At 41.3% G+C, this 23384-nt stretch overlaps 1 protein-coding gene across 1 annotated transcript in view; it reads right to left on the bottom strand.

The window, feature by feature from the left end:
- Nucleotides 1-19679: 19679 nt before the first annotated feature.
- The window catches only part of LOC309864551 (N-acetyllactosaminide beta-1,6-N-acetylglucosaminyl-transferase-like), a 36740-nt gene continuing 33035 nt past the window's right edge, over nucleotides 19680-23384 (bottom strand). The window contains 1 exon segment of the mRNA XM_082730175.1: nucleotides 19680-22213. Coding sequence (XP_082586301.1) covers nucleotides 22023-22213 — 191 coding nt within the window. The 3' untranslated portion in view covers nucleotides 19680-22022.

Genomic DNA, 23384 nt, shown 5'->3' with positions numbered 1-23384 from the left:
GGGATGTTTCCATATCTCGGCTATTGTGAGTAATGCGACAATGAACATGGGAATGCAGGTATCCTTTGGATACCCTTTGATGTCTTTATGATACCCTTTTCATTTCCTCTGAGTCTATGGACAGATGTGGAATTCCTGGGTCATATGGTAGGTCTATTCTTAATTGTTTGAAGAACCTCCATTCCCGTGGAGGATGGGAATTTACATTCCCAGCTCCAGTATAAAAGGGTTTCCTTTTCTCCCTGTCCTCACGGGCATTAATCTCATCTTCTTCCTAATAGTCGTTTTAATAGGTGTGAAGGGACAACCCATTGTGGTTTTGATTTGCATTGCTCTGATGATCAGGGGTGTTGAGTGTCTTTCAATGTACTGACCATTAAATCTGGCTGATCTAGGTTATCTCTAGTTTCTCTCTGAATATGACCATGAACTTTGTGGACGTTAGAGTTAATTGTACTGTAAGAGCCCGACATAAGCTTTTTGATTGGGAAGTAGGTGCCTGACAGTAAGCTTTTGGTTACTGAGGCATCCATTTCAAAAGGCGTCTGTATGGAAAATTGCCAAATAGTGCCAGTTGTGTGACACAGCTACTGGCAAAACAATCAAGTAAGGAAATTAGGTTGCCCCCATTCATGAAGGTTCTTCTTTCAGAAAGCCCCGGATAACCAAGATAACTGATCTCTTGAGTGACTCTGCTTCTCCCTTCCTATGCCTTAATTCTTCATTTTATATTTTAAATTAGCTAATAAAGAGTGAACTCACAAAATTCTAGATACCCCACCCTTGGATCCTAATAAAGGCAGTGCCCGACACCCTCTGTGTGTGTGTGTGTGTGTGTGTGTGTGTGTCTTTCTCTCTCCCCCCGTGACCTTGCTGTGTGCCTCTTGGATACACCACGTACATCTTGTTCTTCACCGTTTGCAATGACATGGATGGAACTAGACAGTATAATGCTTAGAGAAGCACGTTAGTCAGAGTAAGGCACATAACAGAAGATTTGACTCATATGTGGAATTTAAGAAACAAAACAGATGAGCATAAGGAAAAAGAGAGGGAGGCAAACCAAGAAAAAGACTCCTAGCTGTAGAGAACACACTGATGGTTACCAGAGGGGAAGGAGAGGATGGGCACTAAGGAGGTGATGGGGATTAAGGCACACATTATGAGCCGTGGGTCATGTACAGAAGCGTTGAATGCCTGTACTGTACACCTGAAAATAATACGACCCCATCGCGGGGCTCCCTGATCATCAGGGAGCCTGCTTCTTCCTTTCCCTCTCTCCGTCTGCTGAACCCTGCTTGTATTCCCCCTCTCTCTCTGTCAAGTAAATATATAAAATTTAAAATTAAATTTAAAAATTAAATTAAAATTAAAACATTTAAAATTAAAAAAAAAAAAAAAAAAGGAATCACAAGGAGGGGGTCCAGCCACAACATTGGCCCTGTGAGTAATAGAGTTGAGCGAGTGGTTCAGGCATTGCTAACCCATAGCATCATTATCAGTAGACTGGGACCCACACCACATAAACAATCCAAATGTGGTCCCACATCTTCCCACATGAGCATCCTTGTTCTAGCCTGTGAAATATTAGGTTGCAAATTTTTCCTACATCGTACATCAGATTAAGATTACTCATGCAAAACTGGATTTAATATTTTAAACATTAAAACATAATTTAATAACTAATAAAAAGAACTAGAAAATATATTATTTATTCAAATGCTAGTATTGCCTGGAAGGGAAACATTCATTTAACAGTGAACATTTAATGTAACCAGGTATAAGGAATTTAGGGCATCGAATAAAACTTAGTTTTCTCTAAAAGGATTTCCACCCTGGATAGGAAGAGAAATAGACATTAAATATGTAGTGGGATAAATCCAATCACAGAGGAATAACAAAAGTGTCGTGGAAATAGAGAAGAATGATGATGATTCTGTCTGGGAGAGTCAGAGGAATGAATCTGTGTCCTTCATTCTACTTACTTCAAGCTCAAATATCTTCATTCTTACTCAAATATCTTACTCAAATATCTTCATTCTGGAACCTTCTGCGGCTAAGGCAGTGTGCTGTACATAGAGGAGAATCTGATTCAAGAAATGCTCCTTGTTTAGAAGCTAAGCTGGAATGTGGGAACGAGTGGAAAAGGAAGAACGCAGGATGTCTCAGGACATTTGCCTTGAAAATGAGTACCGGAGGAAGAGCATTCTGGGGGAGGGGGTGAATTCTCCCGGGGATATGTTTATGGGTCAGTTAAAGGAAGTGAATCTTCCTGAAGTCACTTGTGAATTTTTGCATCCCTACAAGGGAGACAACCAGACATTATATGTATCCTGATTCCATGCAAGAGGACCCCCTTGCCCTTCTGGCCAATCTAACCATAATCAAACTTTTAGATCTAACTTCTAGTCTGTAAGAAATGCGTGGGATAGAGAAACAAGTGAAAAACGAAAGAAGAAAGCAATCAGTCAAATCTAGAATGTGTGGTGTTCTACATGACTAAAGATCTGTTTTAGAAGAAAAGAAACTTAAAAGAGCTTTGAGAGGTCAGAAACAAATTCAATGGGTGAAACTTGTTCAGATCCTTATTTTAACAAACTAATAGTATGAACTTTTTTTTAGAAAATTAGGAAATCTGAATTTGAATTGGGTATTCAGTTACGTTGAAGAATTATTGCTAATTTTCTTCTATGTGTTTATGGCATTATGTTGAATAATAAAATGGTGGGGTTTTTTTTTCTTCTTTTGAGATGCATCCTGAAATTTTTAAAGACCAAAAGACAAAAGGGCCTGGAATTTGTTTTCAAATATTAAAGTTAAGGAAAATGTGGAGGGCAATAACTGAATTAAGTATAGATATCACTGTACGTATCATTCTTTTTTTTTTTTAAGGATTTTTTTTATTTATTTGAGAGTGGATGTGCACCAGGGGAGGTAGAGATGGAGGGAGGGGGCAAGCAGACTCCTCACTGACTGTAAAGCCGTTGTCGGGCTCAATCTAAGGACTCTGAGATCACGACATGGACTGAAATCAAGACGCTTGGGGCACTTGGGTGGCTCAGTGGGTTAAAGCCTCTGCCTTTGGCTTGGGTCATGATCCCAGGGTCCTGGGATCGAGCCCTGCATTGGGCTCTCTGCTTGGCAGGGAGCCTGCTTCCCCCCGCCCCCTCTGCCTGCCTCTCTGCCTACTTGTGATCTCTGTCAAATAAATAAATTAAAAATCTTTAAAAAGAAAAAAAGAGTTAGACATTTAACTGACTGAGCCACCCAGGAACCGCTGGATCATTCTTAAAGCTGATTGATAGGATTGTGGGGTTCATCATCCTCTATATTTAAAGTATGTTTGGATACTTTTGTATTAAAACATTAAAAATAAATTGGACCAGAGAAAAAGCTGGACTTGAAGCTGAGTAGGGAGGTTGGGCTGTAATAGAAATACAATGCATTGTTTTATCATTTAACATGGACAGCAGCAGGTTCATAGTGCCAGTTGAGGGTGACTCTGAAGGACAGTGCTAATGGGAAATCCTCCAACAGGCAAAACTTTGAGGACATTTGGTAGTTGGCTTTGTTTGGAGGGAGAGGTGACCAGAAGTATGGATCTATACTCACTACATGGGCAGTTGCATAGTTGGACTGGATGTTAGGGACTTGGGAGAAATGGGATTGGAAGACTGGTGACAAAGAAGTTTAGGGAAGAGGTATATGGATGGGTATCTCACAACGGGAAAAGATTATGAAGATATTTGTGTCTAATGTGAATGCCTACCCAACAGCATATATTGCAGAGAAGGCTCTTAATTACCGGGTGAAGCAAATGACTCATTCTGGGTCTCTTAGCCAGCCACTATCCCCTATCATCCAATCCTTCTTCTTGGGTCCATGAACAAAGTGGCTGTGGTGGCAGGAATGGGAGCTAAGCATGGGCTCAACAATACAGACTTTCCATTACCAAGGCTGACTTAGCCGGTGCTACTGCTGAATGCCTAATCTACTAACAGCAGAGACCAATACTGAGCCCTGAAATGGTACTTCTCTCTAGAGGGTCAGCCAGCTATCAGGCGTCAGGGTGATTATACTGGACCTCTTTCATCCCTGAAGGAGTAAAAATGTGCCCTCACCGGAACAGACATGGAATACGGATTTGCCTTCCCCATCCGTAATGCTTCTGCTAGCACCACAATCCATGGGCTCATAAGATGACTTATCTATCATCATATCATTTTGCATAAATAATCAAGGAACTCATTTAGAGTGAAGGAAGTTTGGCAATTCACTCACATCCATGGAACTAACTGGTCTCACCACATACCTTAACAGATACAGGAGGTTGTCCTAATTTAAATTTGTAATGGCTTTCTGAAAATTCAGTGCCAGCTCCTGAAAGAATGGAATTCTCTTATACAGGATGCTACAAATATTTCGAATCAGGGACTGTTATATGGCAACCTTCTCCATAGCCAGAATACATGGGTCTGGGAATAAAGGATTAGATTGAATTCTGTGATTTTGTTTTTAAGTTGGAATGCTCCCTCTAAGGGGCACACCAATGGTTCCACTGAATGCAAAGATGAGATTTTCCCTTGGTCATTCTGGATTCCTTGTGCCACTAAACCAACAGAGGAAAAAACAAAAAAAAAAACAAAAAACAACAACAAAAAAAAACTACCACTCTAAGAGAGAGAAAAAAAAGCACATCACTCTTCTGGCTGAAGTGATTACTATTTTCAAAGGTAATTTCATCATACTACCCAGTAGGGGCAAGGTGGACAGTTTTGGGAACCAAGGAAATTCTCTGGGCATTTCCTCTTAATATTTCTATGCCCAATAGTAAAGGTTAACAGGAAACTAAAGCAACTAAAAAGAAGTAAGATGATAAAGGACTCATAACTTTCAGAATTGAAGATTTGGATCACCCCACCAGGTAAAGAACCCTGACCACCTGGAGTTCTAGCTGAGAACATGAGAAATATAGAATGGGTAGTGGAAGAAGAAAGTCATAGTTACAATATGCAAATTTGTGACTGATGATAAAAGTGGGGACTATAGTTGGGAATGTAAAATGGTGTAGTCACTATGGAAAACGATATGGAGTTTCCTCAAAAAAATTAAAAATAGATTTATTGTATAATCCATAAACCCCAATTATGGGATCCAAAAGAATTAAAATTAGGATCCTGAAGAGGTATTTCCATACCCTTGTTTTTTTCAGCATTACTATTCTTAATAGCCAAGAGGTGGAAGCAATTCAAATTGTCCATCAAAGGATGAATGGATAAAGAGAATGAGGTCTATACGTACAATGGGATATTGTACAGTCTTTGAAAAGGAGATCCTGTCCCATGCTACAGCATGGAGGGACCTTGAGGACATTATGCTAAGTGAAATAAGCCAGTCACAAAAGGGCAAACACTGTATGATTCTACTTATATGAAGAATCTCTAAAGTAGTTAACTCATGGACACAGGAAATAGGATGTTGGTTGCCAGAGGCTAACAGGAAGGGAAATACAGAATTATTGTTCAATGGGTATAGACTTTCGGTTTTACAAGATGAAAAATTTTTAGAGCTCTGTTTCACAATAATGTGAATATACTTAACACAGTAGAACTGTGCACTAAAAAATGGTTATGATGGTAAAATTTATGTCATATAATTTTTTAAGACTCTATTTATTAGAGAGAGGGAGAGGAAGTGTACATATGGACAACCAGGGGTGTGGAGGGGCAAAGGGAGAGAGAGAGAATCTCAGGCGGACTCCATGTTCAATGCAGAACCCAACGTGGGGCTGGATCTCATGACCCTGAGACAATGACCTGAGCCGAAATCAAGAGTCAGTCACTCAATCCACTGAGCCACCCAGGTGCCCCAACGCAATGTAAATAAATGATAAAAACATCGAGGACTACGGTAGCTTTGCATATTTTCTCATTGATTGTGTTTATTTGTACATACTAACAAGTTTTTCTCATTCTTCCCATTATGTTTTGATGTATACAAGTTATTGAAGGTTATCTTTGCAATGCTTTCCTTAGGTAATTCCCAATATTCAGTGGGACTGTGACTGCACGTAAGTAATTAACGTAGCCAGTGATGGATACAGTAACTGTTTAGACTGTGTCTTCCTGTTTTGGAGAAGTATGAGGTCCTCTTACACAAAGGTTAGCCAGATCTTGTTGGATGGAAGCATAGAGTTATTTCAGTTGTTACAGGGAAGTTCAAATGTGTGTAGAAAAAATTACCTCTACGGTCCAAATGAATCCTTTGTGTTACTAGAGCTGGACCCTCATGTTCTCTCATCATTTAGCTAATTTGGCTCTGAGGGAAGACTTGAGTAGCTCACATAAGAATATAAAGGAGAGGCAGGTGTTCCTTCAGAGATGTGTGTGTGTGCCTGTGTCTCTGTGTACATGTGAGCGTGTGTTCCAATTTCTTGACACTGGCTTGTGTAGCCCAAAAGACTAACTACATAGACTCCAGATTAGTGAGATGTTACTCTACATGGGTATTTAGTTTTTGAATAATCTTACCCCCAGGATATAAACACTAAACCTTTTCCTCCCAGCAATCACCACTCCTAAGTCTACTGCTTTAAATCTCCCTTTCTTCTCATAGCAGATTCCTTAATAAATAGCACCTTGAGTGGATTCCAGAACTTTCAGGTTACCCTCGTGATGGAAAATCCATTCTCAAAAGCTACAACCTCATTCCAATCCAAGGCTTTCCTTCCCCTGCCACTGAAAAAGCTCCCAAATCGAGGGAAGCTGAAGTGTGGAGGAAAGCAAGGTGTGTTCTTTGAGGTCCCCTCACTCCTCCTCACCTCCGCATGTGTAGTTTGGTGGAGAAGAGAGGACATGTGCTCTTGCCCTTTCTCTTCTTGGGAACAGATGAATGTCTCCTACTGATTCAGCTGCTAGTGTGGCTTTTTGTTGGCTGTGGCTTACTTCTCTTTTTCATGCCCACTGGCTGTGGATACCTACTTCATGGCAGGTCACCAGCCACTCTTTCTTTGTGGCATGGTGTGCATTCTTGGGAAAGCCTAGAAGCCTCCCTATTGAGCATGTTCTCTGACCTGGGAGGTCTGGTCCCGGCTCAAACTCTTTCACAACTGACTGGGTCATCTTTGGGCCAGGATACAAGTCATGTTAGATAAAATTAGGGCAAAACCAATCACATGCAGTTTCCTTCCCTTGTGACCCCTGGAATTAAGGGAATCTTACACATATTTGTTACAGCATATGGGGTTGCTCCTTCCTCTTCTATAGCCTCTCTCTCTGTCTTGCCATCTCTCTCCAGTCTGTTCACTCCTTGGAAATAGATCTAACTAGAGTAGGAGATGCCAGTCTTCCCTTTGGACTTACTTTGTGTTTTCAAGCAATTCTCTTGTCTTCCTCATTTTGCTTTGAGGTGGGGGTAACCACAACATTTCCACTGGGGTGATAATTCACGTTTGTGATTTTCTTTCTCCCTTATCAATCTTAGTTTGATATTAGGGAGGAGGGAATGTTTAGATCAGGAGTTGACAAACTACAGCTCATGGGACAAATCAGTCAGAGAACAAAGTCCTCTGAGTTAGAGAATCATGGTTGATTGTAGTAAGACTGGTTTTGGGGTTGTCTGAGTGGCTCAGTCTGTTAAGCATCTGCCTTCAGCTCGGGTCATGATTTCAGGGTCCTGGAATCTGACTGGCATCAGGCTCTCTGCTGGGGAGGAGTCTGCTTGCTCCTCCCCCTCTTCCTCTGTGATCTCGCTCACTCCCTCTATAATAAAAATAAAAATAAAATAAAAAGACTTGTTTTGCCATGTCTTAAGAATCTCTGATAGGGATTTATGAGCCTAGTAATGTGGGACTTAATGCTCTTTTGACCTCCGTTCTGGCTCTTGTCACTAATTCCATGGACAAGAAGCTAAATCCTATTTAATATTTTGTTACAGTTGCTTAGACACACACACACACACCATTTGAAGTTTGACTCTTTGCTTGATATTTTATCTTTTGGCTCATTGACTAAAGTGACCCATTTAAATAATATTAGTTGGATTTTTTTTTAACATTTTATTTTTAAGTAACCACTACATCCAATCTGGGGTTCAAACTCACAATCCCGATGTCAGGGGTCGCATTCTCTAACAATTGAACCAGCCAAGTGCCCCTAGTTGAGTTATTCTTAGCCAAAATTCAATGTGAGTTTCAGAGACAGAGACAGAGAGAAATATTATTTCTCACTCTATCCCTCTATCCACTGTATCTAAACTTATGTCTGAGATCTCTAAATAACAAAGAATTGGCCCGTGACTTTGTTGACTGTCTTTATTGTACATTATTTCCTATTTCATTAATTTCAGCTACTTTTATAATTAAAATTTCAGGTACTTATCTTTTTTAATTAATGCATATATTCCTTATAAATTCCCCCTTAGCACAGTTCAGCTACACTCACATATATTTTATTTATATTCTCAAAATATTAAAAATATTTTCAAATTTTTATTTCGATATTGTCTTTGACCCATGGGTTATTTAAAAATGAATTGTTTAATTTCAGAACATATGAAGATCACCTAGTTACTTTTCAAACATTTCTTGCTTAATTGCTTTTTGGTCAGAATAGGTGCTCTGTATACTTCCAATTCTTTGAAATTTGGTGGTTCTTATTATATGAGTGATAACTTATTGTAAATGTTTCATCTTATGTATATGTCACATTTTGCTCATCCATTTATCTGTCAATGGATATGTGAGTTGCTTTCATGTCTTGGCTGTTATGAGTAGTGCTACTGTTAACATGGGTGTGTGCAAATGTCTCTAACGTTTATTCTCTAATGAGTTGAGTAACTATGACAGTGAACTAGAGACTCTGATCTACAACCCTAAGATATTTAACATCTGCACTTTTTAAGAAAAGATATCAACCCCCATCCCAGGTCAGACTATCAGTGGTGCTGTTCAGCCTCCAGACTATTTCTCCCACATCAGAAATCTCTGGATTTCCATTTCTCTGGTATCTTGGCTTAGTCCTGCCTGACTATCTTGCTGCCTCTTTGATGCTGTTAGGAAGGACACATTTATTTCATCCAACTTTCTTGGTTGGTTTCAGCAGAAAGCTGGGTCTGAAGGAGGAGTCCATTAAATTTAAAAGTCAGAAGCGCCTGGGTGGCTCAGTTGGTTAAGTGTCCGATTAAGTGTCTGATTAAATGTCTTGGTTTCAGCTCAGGTCATGATCTGAGGGTCCTGGGATCGAGCCACACCAGGCTCCAGTGCTCAAGGGATGTCCTCTTCCCCTTTCTCTCTCCCTCTGCCCCTCTCCCCATTCATGTATCTACATGTGAACACACACACACACACACACACACACACACACAGTCTCTCACTAAAAGAAATAAATATGTCTTAAAAAAAAAAAAAAAGTAGGGGTGCCTGGGTGACTGAGTCAGTGAAGCGGCTGCCTTCAGCTCAGGTCATGGTCCCAGGGTCTTGGGATTGAATCCACATTGGGCTCCCCGCTCAGCCGGGAGCCTGCTTCCCTCTCTCTCTCTGCGTGTCTCTCTTCCTACTTGTGATCTCTCTCTCTGTCAAATAAATACATATTTGACAGAGAGAGAGATCACAAGTAGGCAGAGAGACACGCAGAGGGGGAGGGGGAAGTAAAAAATTTTATGTATTTATTTGACAGAGAGATCACAAGTAGGCAGAGAGGCAGGCAGAGAGAGAGAGGGAAGCAGGCTCCCCGCTGAGCAGAGAGCCTGATGCGGGATTCGATCCCAGGACCCTGAGATCATGACCTGAGCTGAAGGCAGCGGCTTAACCCACTGAGCCACCCAGGCGCCCCATAGATAAATAAAATCTTAAAAAATTTTTTTTAAAGTATAAGTCAGCTCTAGTACCTTTTAATAAATTCCTTTTCTAATGAAATCAGCCAGAATCCGTTTCTGTTGATTTCTGGTAAAAACCTTGTGTGATAAACATTTTTTCTGTTGGAGATATAAAAACAATTCCACGAGAAAAATACCCATCTATTTTGGATTTCTTTTCCCTAGGGGTTGTTTTTTAATTTAATGAATTTATTTATTTAAATTTATTTTGTATTTTTAATTTAAATTCAGTTAAGGAACATATAATGTATTATTGGTATCAGAGGTCGAGGTCAGTGATTCATCAGTCTTCTATAACACTCAGTGCTCATTATATCACGTGCCCTCCCTAATGCCCATCACCCAGTTACCCCATTCTCCCAGCCTCTCCCCTCCAGCAACCCTCAGTTTCCTGTGATTAATTGTCTCTTATGGTTGGTCTCCCTCTCTGGTTTTGTCTTGTTTTATGTTTTCCTCTCTTCCCCTATGATCCTCTGTTTCGCTTCTGAAATTCCACATATCAGCGAAATATATGATCATTGTCTTTCTCTGATTGACTTATTTCACTTATAATCCCCTCTAGTTCCATCTGTGTCATTGCAAATGGCAATACTTTCTTTCTTTCTTTCTTTCTTTCTTTCTTTCTTTCTTTCTTTCTTTCTTTCTTTCTTTCTTTCTCTCTTTCTTTTTGATGGCTAATATTTTGGATGTTTTATGCCCATGGGAAACCAGGCCAAAAAAAGAAAAAAATTTTGGTTTTGGCTAGATTGATACACACTGATCACGAAGGATCAATAAGGTTTCTGGTGCATGTGAAAGACCGAAAAGATTATGCTTGGAACTTGGCTTCTGGTACTACCGTATGTAGGGTAATGAGTCAATGGGTGTTCACTTCCACCTTACGGGGCTGTGCAGTTAAGGTCAGAATTCCCGCCAGAATGATAACTTCAATCCTACCACCAGATGAAGCAGGTTAAACAATTGAGGTTTAGGGTGTGTTTGGTTGGTTAGTTGGTTGGTTGGATTTTTGGCAACATTTCATATGGATATATGTTCGTACTTAGAGGAAAACTGAAATAATGGTACAAGGAACTCCCTTACACCATTTACCCAGACCCGCTCCGTGTTTTTGCATCCATCTCATTTATGGTTCTGTGTGTATACTTTTTTTTGAAGCTTCAGAGACTACGTTGGAGATATTATGCTACCTTATACTCTAGACACTTTGGTACAAAGTTACAAAGAAAAACTTTTATAGAATCAGAACATTTAATACTGATACAATAACGTTATCTAACCCATAATCCACATACTATTTTTTCTCTATGGTCCCAGGAATGCCCTTCATTGCTTTTCTTTATTCCTCCGGCTGACAATCAAATCCAGGATCGTACATTGCATTGATTTTCATTTCTCCTTAATTTCCTTTAGTCTAGAACAGTTCACCTGTTTTTCTTTACATCTTTGAAGAGTACAGGCAGTTATTTTGTACAGTGTTGATCGATTATGACTACAACCTCAGCTTATGCACTTGGGATAGGCGTCCCGTCACAGGCATTTTATGCCCAAATCTGCTTTCTTTCAGTTTCAGTCGATTTGTCCCAGTGTTAGTGATGTAACTTCACTCCCCTATTACATGATATCTCCAGGTTTTTTTCGCTGCAAAGTTACAACTGCACCTTTACAGTTAATAAGTAATCTGGGGGAAGATATTTTGAAACCGTAAACATTCTGTTCCTTATCAAACATTTGGCCACCAGTTTGCAGCAACCATAAATGATGTCCTAACTCCATCATTCCTTCTGTGTTTGCTAGTTGGCCTTTTACTGTAAAAGCTTTCCCTTCTCCTTTGTTTATGTACATGTATATATATATGTATGGGTTCATGAACTCATTTTGTTTATTGCGTTACAATCTATTCCTTTCTAAATATTTATTTTGATGTTCAGAATGTCCCATGTTAGCCTGTAGGAGACCCTTCGGGGTGACACTGGTGCTTTTGATTTGTTCTCATCATTCTTTGCGTACTTTCTACTTACTGGTGCCACGTTATGGTGCAAACTCATACTTTCCCTGCTCAAGCTCCGGAACCAGACTTTTCTCCAAGGAGAACTTGACTGGCTGAAATTTTAGCAAAGCCAAGGAGTACATGGGTAAAAAGCAAGTCCCTAGCGTCCGGCCACTGCCTTGGTGAGCAACTGCAGATAGCAAACCTTTAATCTAAAAATGACCCCTCTGAGAAGAGGATTTGCCGGACAACCTAAAATTGTTGTTGTTGTTTTATTAAAGGTTTTTTTTTTTTTTTTAAAGATTTTATTTATTTATTTGACAGAGCGAGATCACAGTACGCAGAGAGGCAGGCAGAGAGAGAGGGGGAAGCAGGCTCCCCACTGCGTAGAGAGCCCAGTGCGGGACTCGATCCCAGGATCCTGAGATCATGACCTGAGCTGAAGGCAGCGGCTTAGCCCACTGAGCCACCCAGGCGCCCAATTGTTGTTGTTGTTGTTGTTGTTGTTTTTTAAATTTTATTTATTTATTTGAAAGACGGAGATCACAAGTAGGCAGAGAGGCAGGCAGAGAGAGAGAGAGAGGGAAGCAGGCTTCCTGCGGAGCAGGGAGCCCGATGCGGGGCTCGATCCCAGGACCCTGAGATCATGACCCGAGCCAAAGGCAGCAGCCCAAACCACTGAGCCACCCAGGCGCCCCTGTTGTTGTTGTTTTAAACAGGGTCTTTTTCTTACCAGAAATACACATTATGTACGATAGTATGTTAATTTCAGGTGTACGACAGAGTAATTCCACATTTCTATGCATGACGAAGTGACTACCATAATAAGTCTAGCTAGTCAGCATGCAAATTTATTACAATATTTTGACTATATTCCCTATGTTATACTTTATGTCCCTGTCATTTATTTATTTTATGACTGGAAGTTTGCACCTCTTAAACCCCCTTACCTGTTTTACCTATCCTCCTACCCCTCCTCCCTGGCAGCCACCCTCTTATTCTCTGAACTTATGACTTTGTTTCTGTTTTGTTTGTTCATTTATTTTGCAGGCAAATGAAATCATACGGTATTTGTCTTTTTCAGTCTGACTTATTTCACTTATCATACTACCTCCTAGGTTCATCCATGTTGTCAAAAATGGGAAGATTTCATTCTTTTTTATTGCTGAGTAATATTTCATTGTATATCTATACATATACACCTTCTATATCCACCCGTCTATCAATGAACACTTAGGTAGCTTCTATATATTGGCTATTACAAACAATGGTGCAATAAACATGGGGTGTGTGTATCCTTTCGAATTAGTGTTTTTGTTTTCTTTGGATAAATACCCAGAGGTGGAATTGCTTGATCCTATGATATTCCTATTTTTAGTGTTTTGAGGAACCTCCATACTGTTTCCTGTAGATCCTACGTCAATCCCACCAACAGTGCACAAAGTTTTCCTTTACTCGCCATCCTCACCAACACTTGTTATTTCTTATCTTTTTGATGCCAGCTGTTCTGACTGGTATGAGGTAATACTTCATTGTGCTTTAGATTTGCATTTCCCTGATGGATGCTGAGCACCTTTTCACACACATGTTGGCCACCTGTATTTCTTCTTTGAAAAATGTCTCTTCTTTGAAAAATGGTCCTCTGACCATTTTTGAACTAGATGGTGGTGGGATTTTGGCGGGGGAGGGGGAGGGGGCAGTGTTTAATTTGTTCGGTGTTGAGTTGTATGGGTACTTTATATATTTTGGATATTAACCCCATACCGGATACATCATTTGTAAATATCTCTTCCCCTTCAGTAGGTTGCTTATTTCATTTTGTTGATGGTTTCCTTAGCTGTGCAAAAGTTTTTTAGTTTGATGGAGTCCCAACTCTTTGTTACTGCTTTTGTTGCCCTTGCCTGAGGAGATGATCCAAAAAAGAAATATAGCTCAGACTCTTGTCCAAGAGTTTACTACATGTTTTCTTTTAGGACCGACAGCCTAATCTAAAGGAGCTCCTCTCCCTCTAGGTCTGTTGATCTCTATCCCCTCCCGTTGTTTTGGGTTTTTTTTTTTTTTTCCCACAGAACTTAAACATTGTCTAAAATTATCTTGTTTGTTGATATCTTGTGTAAGTTTTCTATCTCTTCAACTTGAATATAAAAGCTCTATCAGTCTTAAAACATAGGTATATTACCAGAAAATGAACCTGGCACAATTTCTTTGTCAAATATATGTGAATAAATGGAATCTTCCTGCTTGAAAATCCTGTGAAAACACAGCATATTTCTTTACCCTTATTTTACATAATGAAACTTTTTCAAACGACATTTGCCCTGATTCCCACCATCCCTCAGAAAAGTTTCCTGGCTACATACCCAGATAGGAAAATTTCGATGTATGGGAATGACTACCACATTAGTGTTTTAAATTTCCTACATTTCCACATATTTGTCTGGCAGTCCAGAATGTATTTAAAGTCACTCTGTTGCTTTTTGTAACTGTATCCCCTAAGAATCTCACGCTGTTACTGTGGTTACTCTTTAAACCATTCTTCCTCCCCTGGGTCATCTCTGATACACAGCCATGCAGGTGGAAAGTCTAATTTAAATACTTCTTGCTGAGTCCCCTGTAAAGGCCACCATATGAATGCTAACTGTGGAACTTCCATGCCTGGCGCACTCAGAGGTATGCAGAAGGGGGTCACCAAAGGTGTTAAGTGTCAGAGTTTAAATGTGTAGGCATGGCAGTCATCAGTACTTTTCTTCCTAGTTGTTCATGAGCCATTATATCTATATAGGGAAATCCTGAGAAAATTAACCTACATCAGAATTTTCCAACCAGTAATCTGTAAGATACAAGATACATTTCAACCACGCCATTTTTTTCTCCACCATTTTCTTAGTGCTATGACTATGGATCTGCTCTTCTATCTTCTTTTATCTCACTTCCATATCTCACTTCCACATACTGAATGTACAGAGTTTTCTTTTCCATTGTACTTTTCATCAGGAAATATCACTTGAGATCAGTCTAAGTCTCATTGGGTCTAAGATGATGGTACTACATGTTACATACCATCTGGTTTGTTCTGTGCGAAGGTAAAAGTCCATTGGCCACAACTCTCAACACACAGCCAGCCCACAGTTAAAAACCAAACAAACTGGGTTTGATCATTACATTTGATTATGCAAGATGTTAACACTGGAAGTAGCACTTTGAAGGATATATAAGAACTCTTTGTCATTTTTGTAAGTTTTTCTTTAAGTTTAACATTACTTCCAAAGTAAAAAATTTTAAGGAAGTCTCTAAAAACCTACATTTTTGAGACACCTGGGTGGCTCAGCCAGTTAAGCATCTGCCTTCCGCTCAGGTCATGATCCCAGGGTCTTGGGATTGAGTCCCATATTGGGCTTCTTGTTCCATGGGGAGCCTGCCTCTCCCTCTGCCTGCCACCCACCTTGCTTGTTGTGCTCTCTCTTTATCTCTCTCTGACAAATACATAAATAAAAACTTTAACAATAATAATAATAATAAATAAAATAAAATACAACCCTACATTTTTGCCTTGTGTACCTGGCCTCAAGCTCACTAATAATTCACTTTAACTGAAACAAATGGCCTGAAGTTCATAAATAATTCACTTTAATCTTGTAATAACTTCTTAACTGTTTCTCCTAATCTCCTCAGCTTGTGACAACAGTTAGCCCAAGATTCCCCTCTACAGTTCGACCCTCGATGCTGTCCATCATTTTCTGAATTTTGTCCTCTTAAGAACCTTTCTTTCTGGATCATTCAGCTCACTTATCTGGTTGAGCCCCTGGGATCCTTCCCAAGTTGTAGGTTAGGCTTCCTGGGCTCACAATAGGACTTGTCAAGTTAGTCTTCCAGATGGCTACAGTGGGTGCCTTTCTTTCTAAGTCTGTAGGTATCCCTCATGGAAAAGTGAGCAGGGACAGCTTCACCTCTTACCCTCTTCCTCTCAGAGACATCACTGTTAGTTCTCTTTCCAAGGTCGGAAGTTGGCTCTGAGAGGTTTGACCTCTGCTCTGTTTCCCATTGCCGCTTAAACCCTAAGCCATCTTGACCAGAAGAGGGAGTCAAGTGACAATAAGGAATCTTCCAGTCAGCCATTGGTTTTCTCAAACTTCAGTTGTTTGCCCGGTTGTTCAAAGGGATCCCTGCTCCAGATTCCCCTTTGACATCGACAACTATACTAAATTCTTACTGTTTAAAAAGTTTAGGAATAGTGACTTTTCCCTCTCATTTTTTGAAGTAATATATGCAAAGAAAAATTTTAAAAGCCAGTCACCCATAATTGTATTACACAACAACAAAAAAAGGGAGAGAGCAACCAGGTTATATACATATTATATTTCAATGTATATTTATTTTCGGGTATTCTTTTCAATAAAGAGTATCTACCAGGAACCTATACCAAACCTCCGACATATCATGCACATGAACTAACATGCCATTTAATGTTGGGAACAACTCAAGGATAACTGCTATCACTGCTACCATTTAAAATTGTACCACAAATTTTTGCCAATGTAAGAAGACCAAAAAAAAAAAAAAAAAGAAAGAAAGAAAGAAAGAAAGAAAGAATGAATGAATGAAAGAAAAAGAAACAAGATGACTTAATTTGGGGAAGGAAGAGGCAAAACTAGTATTTATAGATAATTACCAGAAAATGTGAGGTATAATAGATTGAAACACTATTAGAGAACACACTGAGAGGGGCCTCTGGGTGGCTCATTTTGTTAGGTGTCCAACTCTTGATCTCAGCTCAGGTCTTGATCTCAGGGTGTGAGTTCAAGCCCCATGTTGGGCTCCATGCTGGGTGTGGGGCCTACTTAAAAAAAAAAAAAAAAAAAAAGGAGAAGAAGAAAAAAAGAAAACACATTGAGAAACTATTAGGAATAATGAAAAAATTTAATAAAATCCACATACATGATCAAAATCAGTTGTTTTCCTTTATGCCACCTACAACATTTAAAATCCCATTCCCAGTAAGCACAAAGAACTGTTTAAAATATGGGCGATTAATATAACTTGCATAAGAAAACTATACTAAGGAAATACACAACAGGGGGCCTGAATAGACGTACTACAGCTCGATGTTGTCAAGGTATAATTACCTCAAAACTAATCAATATGAATTCTGTGCAAATTCCATTAAAATCCCGATAGGATTTGATAAACTGTTTCTAACATTTGCCTGAAAGTAAATGAGCATGAAAATGTTGAAATGTTGAAAATGTTGAAAAAGACAACAGGGATTCTTTGTCTTGCTACAGAGCAGAGATCTACAGTTTGGCATATGGATAGACCAAAAAATCAGTGGAACAGAATAGATTCCATAAAAACACCCCCAATACATGAGAATTTAATATATAATCTTATTGACATATCAAAGGAATGGGGGGAAGAAGGGATTGGGATAACTGGTTTTCCTTAGTAGAATAAAAAGTTTAGGTGCCTACCTTAAATTGTAAGGGAAAATAAATTTTAGATGGCTGAAATCCTGAAGAGTTAAACATAGAGGGTGAAAAAACAACTACGAAAGTTAAAAAAGAAAATACAGGTAAATTTTTTTTTTTTTTTTTTAGATTTTATTTATTTATCTGACAGACAGAGATCACAAGTAGGCAGAGAAGCAGGCAGAGAGAGAGGAGGAAGCAGGCTCCCTGCTGAGCAGAGAGCCCGATGCGGGACTCGATCCCAGGACCCTGAGATCATGACCTGAGCTGAAGGCAGAGGCTTTAATCCACTGAACCGCCCAGGCGCCCCAAAATATAGGTAAATTTTTGTGTCATCGTTTGTGCAGGGAACATGTTACAAGTGAGGTTCTCCAAAAATCAGACTCTCAATTGATGAGTGTGCAAGGGAGCTCTTCACATTCAGTATTTATGGAGGAAGAGAAGGGATCAGGATTACGTAAAGAAGCTGGTCTGTAATACAATCACAGTAAGGCCTTGTTCCCCCCGCAGAGAGCTCATCGGCTGCTATGGGCCCAAGTTAGGGTGAGGGCATTGGGCCTTCATAGCCCCACACCCTCCTGCCGTTGGGTGTAGGCTGACCTCAGATGGGATGTGACATAGGGTGGGGTCACTCCCCGAGGCTGAGAGTCATTTCCAGGGAAGGCTGACAGCTTCAGTCTGGAGAAGATCCCATTTGTCCACTGCACCATCCACACCAGGGCAGCTTGGATCAGTTTCTTCTGATAAACTGAGAGAGTAGCTCCTCCGAATCCCGTGAGTGTGTTTTCTTGGGGAAAGCTTACAAAGGGAAGATTAGTGGAATGACCTACAGTTTCCACCACTGTAGTTGGTCTTGGAGCCATAACCGATGCCCCGTATCCCCTTCTTCTCTTTCCCATTCCAGATTCCCCATATCCTTCACTAGCCCCTCTGCTAGTCCGTGTGCCTAGTTGGGGAGGTGACCCAGACCCTTATCCGAGAGTCCGAGCCTCTGATCACCATGTACTTCTCATGCCATGGCTATTGTACTTGTCATTTTTCCTCAGAATGGAGTAAGGGACTAGTAAGAGTGGAGCACCTTGCCATGCCAGAAGATAACTAAGAGTTCAAGGAAAACCCACAGTGATGGGGGTAGGTCAAAGACTTGGGGCCACATGAAAGAACTACCTATGGCCCCAACTGGAACAATTAGAGAAAAATATAGTATTGGATTATTTATCTTTTGAATATTTTATTTATTTATTTGAGGGGGAGTGTAAGAGAGAGATCACAAGCAGGGGGGAAGGGCAGAGTGAGAAGCAGACCCCACACCGAGCAGGGAGCCCAAGGCAGAACACCATCCCAGGACCCCAGGACTGCAACCCGGGCTAAAGGTAGACACTTCAACTGACTGAGCCACCCAGGTGCCCAAGGTAATACTGGATTATAACCTGAAGTTTAAAATAAAAATCTATGAGCGCCCCACTGATGTAAGCAAATTTTTTTAATCAATAAGTAAATTGGGGGAAAGAGACAAATCTCCTTTATAGATGAATTCTAAATAATTTATGTAGGTATTTTACTCTAAAGAAGGTGGAACGTAACTCCCTATTCCTTATATACAGGTTGCCAATAGTGACTTCCCTCCAAAGAGTGAGGTATGGAAAGGGGAAAAAAACAGTGGCTTTCCAGTGGAGCAAGTTAACAAACACCACTGAAGTCAGGTGATCAAGGCCAGCCTCAACTCCGGTTAGGTCCCGTCGATGGAATGTACCCTGGCACTTCACCTCTGTGGTCTTCCTCTTCCAAACCCAAAAGTCCAGTCTAATCATGAGCAAAACATGGGACAAAACCAGGGGGACACTTTATGAAATAGCCGATTAGTATCCCTCAAAATCGTCAAGGTCATCGTAGCTAGAGAAGACTGAGAAACAGAGCCCAATGAAGCATGTCGACTGAAAGTCACATGATGAGGCATTCTAGATGGGGTCTTGCAGGTAAAAATTTAGGAAATCTAATTAAAACGCACCATACTACTCTAATATGGCAATAATGGAAAACTGAGTGGGGTGTACGTGTGAATTTTCAGGACTATCTGCATTTTTTTCCTGTAAAGTTTCTGTAAAACTAAAGCTATTCAAAAATTTTAAGTTTAATTATTTTTATTTATGATTTTATTTTTAAAAGAATACCTCCACACCCAACGTGGGGCTCGCGCTGACAATCTTGAGACCAAGAGTTGAGTGCTCCACTGACTGGGCCAGCCAGGTGACCTTTTATTTGTGGCTTTTTTGTAAAAATGCTAGAATTACCTGGTTAAACATGACCTTTAGTGGCTATTAGCCAACCATCACATAAAAAGACACAATAGCCCCTAAGGTGAAAACAATATATTAATTTATTTCTAAGACGACAACGCGGAACATCATTGCAATCAAGGATGGATTTAGTAGTTTCAGCCGTCCCTATGGGCTAGCAGAAACCCACTGGCCCAAACACTACAATCTTCCAATATTAAAAAATGCAAGATACAGAGATGACCAGCAACAGACATGTAAACATCATCTACTCCAAAAAAGAGTCTCGTTCTATATGAGAAAGATCCAGTGTTAAACATTCCTTCTTCTCCAGTGGGGTCATTTAAAGTGGAGAAAAAAAAAAGATGGTTCTTAGACTCCATTAGCTCTGGGTGTGTTTCCTATGCTTCAAGACTTTACCACTGCATAGCTACATTTTTTTCAGTAGCAGGAACAAAAGGCGGCTTTAGTTCAAAGGCACTCCCTTAAATACAATTAACACTCAACAGGCACAGTCACAGGAAAAAATAATAAAATTTGTGAATTAAAGATATCATTAGTTGTAGTAACTTTTTTTGGTTAGAATAAATAAATATTAAGGAACTTAATGGATTTAGGAGGACAAGAGTAGACTTCACATTTTTCTGAGGGGACAGCACATTTTCTCACATTAACGCTGAGACCCTTCTTAAAACCTACCGTTTCTGGTATACTAAATATGGCTTTATTTCACCTTCTCTAAATACTCCATCTCAGGAAATCGAACGAAGGAGACCAGTAAAAACACCCCGACCCTCAGAGAATTTGTTTCCTAACGCTTATTAACAACGTCTCTAAGCCTCGCTTACTTCATCTGCAAAATGGAGGCAATCTTGTGGGACTCCCAGGTGTTGTAAGGTTTTAGCACAACGAGCCCTAAGGGAGCTCTCAGGATGCCTACAACCTTCCCTTCTCCCTTTGCAATAATCTCTGATATCTCTGATTTAGACCTTGATTTCTTTTTTTTTTTTAAGATTTTATTTATTTGAGAGAGAGAACGAATGGGGGGTGGGGGTGGGGTAGGGCAGAGGGAGAGGGAGAAGCAGATTCCCCGTGGAGCAGGGAGCCCGATGTGGGGCTCGATCCCAGGTCTCTAGGATCATGACCTGAGCTGAGTGCAGACGCTTAACAGACTGAGCCACCCAGGAGCCCCTAGACCTCGATTTCTGATTACTCAGATTCTTGGCCTGATATCCCAAATCTATAACTTTGCACATGAAAGTATTAAAATACAAGCAATCCGGGAGATTCTCTACAGCTGCCTTTTCGACCTCAATGCTGTTTCCAAGAACTTTAGAGTGAAAAAGCTTCTGTCTCCCTTTTCTCCTGGTGTCCAAGATGGGTGTGGTGTACAACAGGCCCTCAACAAGTATTTACGGACTGCAAGTATGTACGGAACGAGACCAGGGATCGGTGACATAGATGCTCACTCACAGCGGAGAGCTCTTAGAAACCTAGTCGCTCTTACTAGCACTAAGCACTGTAAACCTACTCAGAGAATACTCCGGAGTCCTTTGAAGCCTCACGGCGTAGAATCTGGACTCCATTTTGCAGGTAAGATCACTTCGGTGGCGATGGAGGGTGGTGACCAAAGAGGAAAGTGACTCATTCTGAGGCTAGAGACTTGGACAAGATTCATGCAACAGCACCTCTCTTCTAGAAATATCTTCATTCTTGGGAATGTTTCAGCGTTCTCCGTGGAAAGCAACAGCAAGGGGACTAGCGCACATTCTAGACACACCCCAAGAAAAGTCCAGTTTCCCTGGGATCCCTTTGCTGAAGCAGGAAGCATTGGCCACTGTCCGAAAAGCATATCCTGCCTCCTGTCAATGATTTTACTTTCTACACAGAACTCCAGACACAGTCAACTGGAAATGCTAGTGTTGGAACTTGGGAACAAGACCTAGTTCTCCCTTCTGGTAGCTCAAGTTCTAAAGGAGACAGCTGTGTTGCCCAGAAAGCTGTTTCTATGCCTCAGTGCAGCTGAGCAAAGAGGACTTGTGTCCATGTATGCGTGGCTACAGACCTATCAGAGAAGCCTTCAAAGAGACACAATTCCTAGTTCCCTCAACAGTTCTCCTTTTCATGAGAACGTTTCTCTCCAGTGAGCATCTGGTGCAAATGTCTGACGTCAGTTCAATTTATCACCGATCAGAGCATCAGCCCCACTGGTGAGGCCAAAAGGCTGGCCTCACCCCGGGCAGCCACCCTGATGGCAGAGTTCACAGTGTCCACAGATGTCATCACACAGAATGACACGGCCAGGTTCTGCAGCCCTAACCTCACTCCGGCACCTCCTCCCCTAAACGAGGCAGAGTTCTCCCACGAAGCAAGGCTCTTCTCCCCGGCCGCAGGCACCCGCTGAGCCCGTGTTACAGGGGATCAGAAATACCAGCTGGGTTGAATTACGGTTTCACTCTGATTTAGGGTTCTTTCTCGAAGCCTCAGCTCCAGGCATTCCACGGTGAGGGGGTAGGTGGTAAGCTCAAACTTGTTAGCGAAGAGGCTGGGCGAATTAATCAACCACTTCAAGTCTCCGTTTCCGTAGATACAGATGCCGTGTACGTAGCGGCCTGCGGAGGGGAGAAGAAGAGACTGTCAGAACATGCTGGGTTTCCCAAGCTGGGGGCAGTGAGGCTGCCCAGCAGTAGAGTCTTGTCTACCTGCGGAGCGGCTAAAAGGGTGCTGAGCACTATGGGCTTCTAATGAAGCAGGACTGTGGGGGCCCAGCCCACAAGGAAGTTCAGCTCTTTATGGGAAGACAAAGGGCACACAGAAGTCCTTAAAGAACAGGACAGTGAGCGGTACAGTACAATGGTACACTTCCGTGTATTAGCAAATGAGAGTGATGGAGGAGAGGTTCTAGAAGCGTACAGAAGGGAGAGGTCCCTATGGGCTGCCCTGGTCAGGCCTGTTCTGTGAGCCTATCCAAGCGCTGACTTTTTATCTCCACTTAGATGAGAACGAATCTCCCTGAGAGGACATGTCAGGACTCAACTCCTCACCCGCTCCGAGCTCCCCTGGGTACGTCTCCTTCTTTCTCTCACACCCCAGACCATCTGTCAGCCATTCTGACACCTCAACCTTCAAAATACTAATGGAATTGGACCCCTTTCCACCACCTCCGCTACCACCACTGGGGTCCACACCACCTCCACCGTCCTGTCCAAATTGTTACAGTAATAACCGGATTCCACTGTGACCACCTTGGTCTGTTAGTATGTTCTCAGCGCAAAAGCCAGAGCGACTGCTTTCAATGTCAGCACATCATGATGTCTCCTCTGCTCAAAACCCTCTAAGGGCTTCTCATCTCATCTGGAGTGTTAGGTCCGGGATCAAAGGAGCGAGACTGATACGAAGCGAAGGTCAAGCAAAGCTTCATTTCATGCCAAGCATCGAGAATCAGACCGTTCGGGGCCGCCTCCCAGCCTCACAGACTAACTTTTCTAGAGCAAAGGTCATGTGGTTGAGTCTGGCCACACACAGCTGGCCAATGAGATTGCAACACACAGAGAAAGCTGCACAGTCATGGTAGGTCCCACACAGGTGGCCAACTGAATTACAATTCACCCTATAGTAGCTATTCGAACTAGCCTATCACCTTGGTCAGAATTGGCGCCCAAAAGGCGGGGCCCACACTCCTTGGTAGCTAGGGGACAGTATGCGCGTTCCACTGATTGAATGTCTCCACCTGGCCCGACTCATCCCTGCATTCGGGCTCTGTTACCTCCACCTGACCTGACC

The sequence above is a fragment of the Mustela nivalis genome (genome assembly GCF_964662115.1).
Source record: "Mustela nivalis genome assembly, chromosome: 5".
In the NCBI taxonomy this organism is placed as follows: domain Eukaryota; kingdom Metazoa; phylum Chordata; class Mammalia; order Carnivora; family Mustelidae; genus Mustela; species Mustela nivalis.
The sequence above is the reverse complement of the archived record's forward strand: the minus strand, read 5'-3'. Positions and strand labels throughout refer to the sequence as shown.